General features: G+C 48.9%; 1 protein-coding gene across 4 annotated transcripts in view; it reads right to left on the bottom strand.

The window, feature by feature from the left end:
• Positions 1 to 568: 568 nt before the first annotated feature.
• USP46 (ubiquitin specific peptidase 46) overlaps positions 569 to 9,726 on the bottom strand; it is a 34,779-nt gene continuing 25,621 nt past the window's right edge. For 3 of the 4 annotated variants that reach the window (XM_008056676.1, XM_008056675.1, XM_021711659.1), the window contains 3 exons: positions 7,274 to 7,471; positions 5,205 to 5,283; positions 569 to 2,549 (listed from right to left, as the gene is read on the bottom strand). In XM_008056676.1, coding sequence (XP_008054867.1) covers positions 2,448 to 2,549; positions 5,205 to 5,283; positions 7,274 to 7,471 — 379 coding nt within the window. In that variant the 3' untranslated portion in view covers positions 569 to 2,447. Of the gene's footprint in view, positions 2,550 to 5,149; positions 5,284 to 7,273; positions 7,472 to 9,726 lie in introns of all 4 variants that reach the window. The other variant, XM_021711660.1, reaches the window with a different exon arrangement.

Consider the following 9,726-nt stretch of genomic DNA (forward strand, 5'->3'; position numbering starts at 1 on the left):
ACCCAGCAGGGCTACTCGCTCCTGCTAGAAGCCATACACCAAGTCCGGGCTCTGGAGGGAAGGTCGGTTGGTGCATCAGGACCTCAGGATGGGATCACACCTCCCCGCCATGCCTGCTTTACTCTGTGAGGAGGGACAAGAAATGATCATCACACGTTTGCACGCTGCTATCTGTGCACAGAGAGACGATCAGGAGAAAAGTGTAGCTGCCTGCTGTTTGTTTTGGTTACTGAAGAGGAAGAGGGAGAAAAAATGTCCAGATAGCTCTAAATTTTAAAGAATGGACGAAGTGTTCTGGAGAAGTCTTGGTCTTTTTCCAATCATCTTTTCAGGCATCACACAGCTGCTTTAATGTCTTTGCAATCTTTCCTATACTTATTCTTTTTCATTCCAAAAATCTATCCATAAATACTGGATTTTAACTGACTCTATTAAAAGGAATCATTGGGAAAAGGTTTTTATACATCCAAACAAAAAAGAAATGTACTGAACATACGACTTAGCATTTAAGTATTAAATTCTACAGGTTTCTAACTGAGACCTTTTTTCTAATAAATTAGCTTCAAGAGTCATTTCAAAGATAATTTTAATAGTTTTCTTATGAATCAGATCCAAATATATTAGAGACCAATCATCATTCTCTTAAACTTTGTAACTTGCAGTCAAATATATGAGTTGTATATAGTACAAACATTTCCCCATACCAGTCACTTTCAATTGGAAAGTGCCTCTCCTTAAAAAAAGAATAAAGACTCACCTTCCAGGTAAGTGATCACTGCATGTTTCATGGAGGAAAAAAGACAAAATATTTATAAATATGAATGTGCCTCTAAACAAGGCAAGGAACATTTTCATCACTTGTATAAAACAATCACATGAAGATCACCCTGTTTTGTCTTCTCCAGTGAAAAGTAAAACATTTCGCTTCAAGCATGAACAAATGAAATGTTGGCATGCTTACTTAAGTTCTGAGCAATACAGTTCAAGATTTTCCAAAGATAAGAAATCCAGTTTTCATTTCGATAAAGTGCTATCCTCGTCAATGCTGCAAAAGGGCCCGCCAACACTTCCCACTTCGTTCTGGGTTCACATTATGCCACAAGTCTGCACGTTCGTTAGCGGATGTGTCAGGTAACAAAGGGACATGTTCACAGTATATTGTAGTGTACGGGAGTCACGGTCTGCAACTCGACAACCAGCTCAACGGCAAACACCAGATTGACCCTTTAATAAAAGGTACCCACGCTCAAAGGCTCTAATAAATACATATGTAACAAAAGTGAAAAGGAGAAGGAACTAGAGTGAGATGAGTTTCTTCCAAAACACTCCGTCCTGTCGAGCAACCTAGGAGTCTGAGCCAAAGAAATCGCCCTGTTTTGTCCCACCACATCTGCCCCCACACTTCCTCTGAGCTGCCTGCATACCCAGCTGACCAGCGTCCCCTGTGGCAGGGGAACCTGCAGTGCTGGGGTGGCAGGAACCTCGGGAGCAGACGGGATGTGGGTTCACTTGGCTGCACGTGCAGATGGCCCCTCACGCAGGGCCTGAGTGAGGCTAGACAGAGGAGAGCTGGGCCAGCCCCGCAGCTCCGCCCCAGACACTGCAGGGCTGGAAAGATGCCCTGGAAAGTTCAGGTCTGTTCAACTCATGGGACCCGATGGGAGAAAAGGGGTGCCAAGAAGAAACAGCACTGGGTTCATTTCCTGAAACTTGGTTTTGGTAGAAAGGTAAGAAAAGTAACTTTTCACGTCAGCAGAAACGCCCCCTCCCGGCTCCGCCTGCCCTGAGCACCACATCTTCTTAGCCCCGGAATGCTACCGACCAGGTAGGTGAGCACAGCCCTGTGCAGACCCCAGCCACTGACGGCCACTGACGGCCACCAACAGCTCCCTGTCACCTGACCGACTGGGAGTGGCACTCAGGGTCAAGATGACTCATTCTCAAACATTCGCACTTGCACAAACTTAAAGCTATAGGTGCAGCCCTGAAGGGGGACGTCTACCCAGGCCTCTGTCTTGGTGTCAGATAGGAGGCAGAGGAGCTGAAACGGGTAGCAACGCTTCTAGGGACAAGTTCAAGGAATGCATCGTAAGGAGACCCTGGGAGCCGCTAAGGAGCTCAGCAAACACCCAGGGAAGACTGTAGACATTCCCAGGAATGTCACTCCCATTCAGCCAGACATAGCGGGTGGCCAGCTTGCACCCGATTCTTAACAATAGCAACGGTTATTCACAGAACTCTTACTACAATCTGATTGCAATGAACTCTACCTCAGACAGAAATAAAACCAAGTAGTGCTGCGGGCAAAACAACAAGGGAGAGAGGCCAGCACAGCCGACCATGGGACTCGGAGGGGTGCCGTTGCACGGCGGGAGGGGCTGCAGGGAAACCAGGAGACAGTGCTTTGAACGCTCTCCCCACTGGCGTCAGTCTCTCAGTTCTGCAAGTTATTCTCTCGACTGATAGAATAAAATATATCCAGATTCTGAGTTCTTTGATATATCTGATGTCAGGCCATAGAATTCTTCAATAGCTTGAGCATCTATTTTCTGCAATAAACAAGAAAGAAAACAATACAATTATTCAACACTATTCCTGGGAAGAGGAAAGAAATGCACATGGAACCTACAGTCGATACAAGGGATGCTATATGTTGCAAAATCACAGCGAGGAACTTTCAGTAGCAAATGGAAAGTTCCAGAGGCCTGGCAGAGGGACACGAGTACTTGAACTGTCAATCATTGGGGAAGAAGGCCACCCTTCCGCCCACCAGCAGCCATACACGGCACTCTCCAAGAAGCCAGGATGCAGCTTTCGGATGGTAAACCTGGGGGTCTTGGAACAGCCCCGACTCTTCCGGGCCACTAGGCTTCACTTCCTTCAGCATCGTCCCACTGATACCGTCGCTCTCATGATTAACACAGAGTGTGTCTTTGAGTGTCACGTTCACTTCAGTTAGTTCTCCTTCCAACACGATCCATGTATGGCATGCTTTGGTGTCACATAAAGAGTTCAAATCTGATAGGTTGGAAAAAGTTTTTTGTGGTTTTTTTTTTTTTTTTTTTTTGAGTTGGAGTCTCACTCCCTCACCCAGACTGGAGTGCAGTGGCACACTCACAGCCACATCGGTGTCAACCTGCTGGGCTCTGCTGATCCTTCCTTCTCAGCCTTCCAAGTAGCCAGAACTACAGGTGTACACTACCATGCCTGGCTAACTTCTGATTTATCATAGAGATGAGATCTCGCCAAGTTGCCCGGGCTGGCCTCGAACCCAGAGGCTCAGACAATCCACTTGCCTCGGCCTCCCAAAGGACTATGATTACAGGCTGAGCCACCGAGTCCAGCCTGGAAAAAGATTTTGAGTCAGAATCTTGCTCTTGTCACCCAGGCTAGAGTGCAGTAGCACACTCATGGCCACTGCAGACTTGACCTGCTGGCTCAGGTGACCCTTCCACCTCAGTCTTCCAAGTACCTGGAACCACAGGCGCGTGCCACCACACCTGGTTAATTTTTTGATTTACTGCAGAGACAAGGTCTTGCCAAGTAGCTCAGGCTGGTCTCAAACCCATGGGCTCAGGCAATCCTCTCACCTCGGCCTCCCAAAGTGCTGGGATTATAGGAGTGAGCCACCACACCTGGCCGGAAAAAGTATTTAAATTGATATAAGAAAACTTTGCTACCATAAAGGAATTTTAATAGAGCTCTGGAGTCTCATGTGCCCTGGACCACAGAGGGCTCCTGCCATGGGAAGAAACAGGTCGTACATGAACCTGGGATTTATGGTGGCACAGACATGGAGAGCTATGTCAACAGGACCGGCGAACAAGGACGCTGCACTCCCAAGCCTACAATCACGCCCCTCCCCCCTTGCCACGGAGACTGTGGATTGGTTGAGTTTGGCTTGGATAGAAATATACATTGCTTTCTCTTTTGTTTTTTTGCAAAGTGAGAAAGCACGATTGATTGAGGACAGAAAAGTTCCCACAGCAGGAGGAGACCCGAAAGGGTTGCCCATCTGAGGCCGAAAACCTGGTGCTTATATAGCGCTAAGTCCAAGCTGATTGGCTAGCACTAGCTGTGAGTTGTAGCTTTTCTGGTCTGTATTAAGGACCAATTGGCAGGAGGTAGGGGCCTAATGGTGAGCTGATTGGTTGCTTTTCAATCCCAGCAGTGAGTACCTAAGCTCTAGCTTGAGAGGCTGGCAGGGAGCTTGTTCACCAATGCTGAGCCTGAGAGGCCCTCCCTGGGAATTCGATACACTGGTACCAGGCGACCCTCTTGTCGGTCTGCCTAGTCTTTTTCTAGCTATCTCCTGCCTCATTCCCCGCTCTGGAGTAGTAACCCTAACTGCCCTTGGGGAGTGAGGACGATGATTGGTCTGGCTACCTCCTGCTGATCACGGGTGTCGTATGGGGACGGCAAGTGCGGATCCTCTGGAGGGCGATCTAAAGGTCCTCAGTAGAAAGAAGCTTCCATACAAGGTCCCATCTGCACCACCATTTGGAGTTTGATGCCCTTCTTCCGTCAAGCTCCACGTTCGGGCACCAAAACTGATGAGGATTTTTCAGGTCAGCCTGGGCTTCACGAATGTCAGTTCAATGGGTCGGCCAGCCAAGCTCCAGAGGGGGTCGTCGAGGAGCTGGTAAGCCTAGCCCCAGAAGTGTCAGCTCTAGTGGGCTGGCAAGCCAAGCCCTGAGTGTTGCGATTCAGTGGGCAGGCAAGCCTAGCCCCCGAAGTGTTGGCTCTAATGGGCTGGCAAGCCAAGCTCTGAGAGTGTTGCTGGTTTGGTAGGCTGGCAAGTCTAGCCACCGGAGTGTCTCAGCTTTGGAATCCTGCCTTCTTCCGGCAGCTCTCCTGGTTCAGCCAGCTCTGTCGGCTGGCAAGCCAGCCTCTGGGGTGCACGGCTCTTCAGCTCCGACGATCTTCTGCAGCTCTTCAGGTCAACGATCTTCTGCAGCTCTTCAGGCCGAGGTTCTTGTCTCATGCCCAGGAAGAAGGAGGGGCATGGACAGCCGGAAAGTGAGAAAGCATGATTTATTGAGGACAGAAACGCTCCCACAGTGGGAGGAGACCCAAAGGGGGTTGCCTGTATGTTGCTTTCAAGTCAGCTTGTGGGGAAACAGGCCAATTTTAGAAAATGTCCACGCACACACCCTCCCACATACTAGCTACACCAGGCCCATGGGGAAAGTCCGAACACCCACCTCTACGATGTCATCATCAAACAAGAGCCAGAAGCCGTGACTCTTCACGATGGTGATATAATGCCCACGATTGGGACCGCTGGAAAAGAATGAACAAGGAAAGTTGACAAGGTGACATTTGCTTTTTTATAAAGCTCTGCTTACCTCTTCATAACTGGTGATTCACTAGGAAAAAAGCTGACATCATTGGGATGGAGAACTCAGTACATGGATCCCGTTTGTGTCCTCAATCCATGGTGGACACCCCCCCCATGCCAGCACCATTCAGGGCACAGGGGATACAAAATGCACAAGAGGTGCTTTTTTTTTGTTTTTTGAACTAGAGTCTCACTCTCTTGCCCAGGCTGGAGTGCAGTGGCACGCTCCCAACCACCACAGCCTCAACCTACTTGGCTCAGGTGATCCTTCTGCCTTAGCCTTCCAAGTAGCTGGAACTACAGGCATGTGCTACCATACCCGGCTAATTTTTTTAATTTACTGTAGAGATGAGGTCTCCCCATGTTGCTCAGGCTGGTCTCAAACCCACGGACTCAGGCAATCCTCTTACCTCGGCCTCCCAAAGTGCTGGGATTATAGGCGTGAGCCACCACGCCTGGCCAAGAGGTGCTTCTTAAGGACTATAATCGAGTGGGAAAAACAGCCTGGGCAAAATCAAGTTATCACTGTCTGCCCGCCCTGTGCCAGGCCCTGCTCTGATCACTGGGAAGAAACAGCAGGCCAAACAGAGTTCTCCCTTTCCTGGGACTGGCGGTGAGGAATGAACAGGCTACCAACATACTACACATGACGGCAAGTGGTGGGAAGCAGCATGTGTGGAGGGGGCCTCACTGATGGTATGAGGCCTGAGTGGGGGATTTCCCTGGAGAAAATGAGGGGGAGGGTGGGAGCTCTGCAACCCCAAGACAGGAGTTTCGGGACTAGCGTGTGGAAAGTCAGGGGCAGGAGTGGTGCTTGGTGTGTTCAGATGCCGCAAGGAGGCCAGAGTGCCAGAGCGGGGGAAGTTGGGGTGGAGGGGAGGGGAGGCCAGAGAGACATGGAGAGTTGGGCACGGGCGTCGTGGTAAGCTTAGACTCTGTTGGGAGCAGGGAAAACCATAGAGAACTGTGAGGGGTGCCATGATCTGAGCTCCAGAAAGACGCTGACCAACCAAAACGCGTAACAGCAAGTACTGGGGCAAGAAGGTGTGGGCTATGCCACCCAGAAAAAGGCAGAAAGAACCAGACAGTGGTCACACATGGTTTTAGCAGATTTCCTGAGAGGAACTTAATCAGACATCTAAAGTTATTTTCTTTTTTAATTTTAGTTAATTAATTTTTTTTTTTGGTAGAGCTGAGGTCTTGCTATGCTGTCCAGGCTGGTCTCAAACTCTTGGGCTCAAGCAATTCTCCTGCCTCAGCCTCCCAAAGTGCTGGGATGATAGGTGTGAGCCACCATACCCAGCTAGAATATATTTTTAATCATCAACATGCCACAGAATTATAAAATTGGGCCTGTTGCTTCCAGTCTTTATTCAGACATCTTAAAATACTTTTAAGGTCATATGCAGCATATGCAACCTGGCTTTCAAAAAGTAAAATCATAGCACAGACATTAATTTATCCATGTTATTTCAAACTCCTCAAAAGTATGATTTTTCTTTCTCTCTTTCTTTTAGATTGGAAAATATAATTTATTTAGAAAGTAAGTGAGAGAGAGAGAGAGAGAGAGAGGAGACTGACCTCCCCAAAGTAGGGAAGGGGGCCAAAGCTTAGGAAAACATCATGGTGGTCATAGCACAAAGAGACACATGGCCAGAACAGAGCTCAGCAAAGCAATGGCCCCCAAAGCATGATTTCTATGCAACGGAGATGATCACATTACTTCACCATGGCAGACAATTAGATGATCATCACTGTAAGGTTATTTGTTTTGTGTGTGTCTGTAGGGATGTTTTGAGATGATCAATGAGAGTTTGGAAAGATTCCCAAAAGCACCCAGCATCACAGCCTAGCAGGAGGCAGCAGGTCTGTTTCCACAAAGGGACAACCCTGACATCCATCTCGTGCGCGTACATCCGGGCCTGTCCTTACCTGCCACAGTGGACGACCACAGCAACCAGGTCATACATGCGGTCCAGGTTGACTGCGTCGCTGGAAGTGTTGAAGAGCCGGAGCTCCAGGGGGAAGACCACACGGTAGGACAGCTTGGTATACCTGTGCAGCTGCTCCATGTACTTGAACCGCTTCAGGTGCAGGGCCAGGATCATGGGAAGCTTCTTCACTCTCATCCTAGGGAGCCCGGAGACAGGAGGTCAGCCGTGTCTACCCCGGCTAGGGGAACAGAAACCAGAGAGCAGGAGGGTCCAGCATCCTCAAACCAGCAAGCAGCTGCTGGCGAGGACACAGTCTGCTCACTGTGGAGGGCTGGCTTGTGCATCCCTAGCTACTGAAGCATCCTGGGGAGGGGATACTATAACGCGTGCCCCTGATTGGTTGAAGAGACGTTCCTGAGTGTGGTGTGTGCCAATGAAAGAAAAGCAGGTTGTGTAGCGTTCTCCATCCCTGCCCTCTGCCACCCAGAGTGGACTGATACCTGGGTTGTTGCTCCAGAAATGGAGGGCACTTGAGGGCTTCTGAGGGAAGGACACTGGAGGGGACCAGGAGGGAAGTGAGACAGGCCTGTGGGTTCCCACCCCACAGGACGCATCCAACATGCTTCCTGGGCACCGGGACCCCAGCACGCCATGTCACCCTCACCCGAATCCTGTGATTTGGGGCGAGTCACTCCCTGCTCAGTTTCCTCATTTACAAACTGCAGGGCCTGACTGAGGGCTACCTTTCCCAAACTACGCTCAGAGAGCACTGGAGATATTACCAAATGTGGGTTCCTGGGGCCAAGCCAGTTTGGACAACACTGCTTTTGCTGTGGAAGATCTCTGTGCACAGCTTAAACGGTCACAAAGGTAACCATTTATGTAGTGAACACTGCTAGACAAAGGATCTCACTGTTACCTTCCAGCCCCCCGTTTGGTGAACGTACTGAATTAGCATCAATGCTGTTCAGTGCATATACATTTCAATGCATGTTACTTGAAAAGGACACATTTTAAGAGATTATTATTAATATTATTTGAGCTAGACTCTCACTCTGCTGTCCAGGCTGGAGTGTAGTGACAATCACAGCCAGCACTCAGCCTCCCAAATAGCTGGAACCACAGCCATGTGATACCACGTCTGTCTAATTTTTTTATTTATTGTAGAGACGAGGTCTCGCCATGTTGCCCAGGCTGGTCTCGAACCCCTGGGCTCAAACAATCCTCTTGCCTCCACCTCCCAGAGTTCTGGGATTACAGGCATGAGCCACCACACTTGGCTAAAAGAACATTACTAAGGATCTATTAAAGTAAAAACCTATTCATGAAAACATGCAAAATTCAAAACTGAGTAGAAAGATAAGAATAGCAGGTAATCCCATATTTTACAGAACTCACATTTTAATGTATAAAAGACTCCAGGGCTGCACGCCTCTTGTGCCTCAGGCAAGCCCTGGTGCGGCCTTAGACAGACTTGGGTTACAAGGAGGAGTAGGCGTGAGTGCCATGTCCACTAACAAGAGACTTCCACCCACGCCTCTGCTCCCACCGCTACAGGGACCAGCCTTGTATGAGTTTTCAGCTAAGATGGACATGACTAGGGTGGAGGGCTGGGGGCGGGGCAGATAATGATCCCAGTCTCAGGCTGAGACTCCTGGGGGTTTCAGACAGCAAGACTGAGCATCTGCAGCCCACCTGGAACCGCTTCCAGACCCACAAGCATGATGCATTTAGCTTATAGTGAGACTTCCCAGGATGCTTAAAACACTGAGTTTCTTGACTTCTGGGGACAGATGATGGTCTGGGGGCTGTGACTGACCGGTTCTGGTAGGAAGGAGGGGAGCCTGGGTCCCATGTCAGTGCAGAGCACAGGAACTTTTCTGTGTCACCTGCTCCTACAGCTCATGTGCGATTATTTCCTCATGATTCCTGACTAAAGGATACATTTTTTTAATGTCTGTCTCTAAATAAGCGGTCAAAACGTTTAAATGATGCTAATAACACCAATAATATTAAATGTCTACTATGTGTTGTGTACTGTGCCAAGTACTTTACATAATTTATCTTCAATCCTGAGAGGACAGTGATTATGTCTGAACACCGTTTGTTTACCCATCACGGTATCTGGCACCCGGCAGTACGCGATACATATTTGAATGCATGCATGAATGAATGAATGAATGAACGAGCAAATAACTGGACAAATGGACAGTTCTCAACTTCAGCATTCTTTCAAGCTTTGTTTTTTGTTTTTTTGAGGTGGATTCTCACGCTGTCACCCAGGATGATGTGCAATGGCATGATCACAGCTCGCCACAGCCTTGAACTCCTAGGGCCAGGCAATCCTCCCACCTCAGCCTTCTGGGTAGCTGGCATGCATCACCACACCTGGCTAGTTTTGGGTTTTTTTTTTTTTTTTTTTTTTGGAGTCTCACTCTGTCGCCCAGACTG

The sequence above is a fragment of the Carlito syrichta genome, unplaced genomic scaffold, assembly GCF_000164805.1.
Source record: "Carlito syrichta isolate Samal-C Ts95f unplaced genomic scaffold, Tarsius_syrichta-2.0.1 Scaffold302440, whole genome shotgun sequence".
Taxonomy (NCBI): Eukaryota; Metazoa; Chordata; class Mammalia; order Primates; family Tarsiidae; genus Carlito; species Carlito syrichta.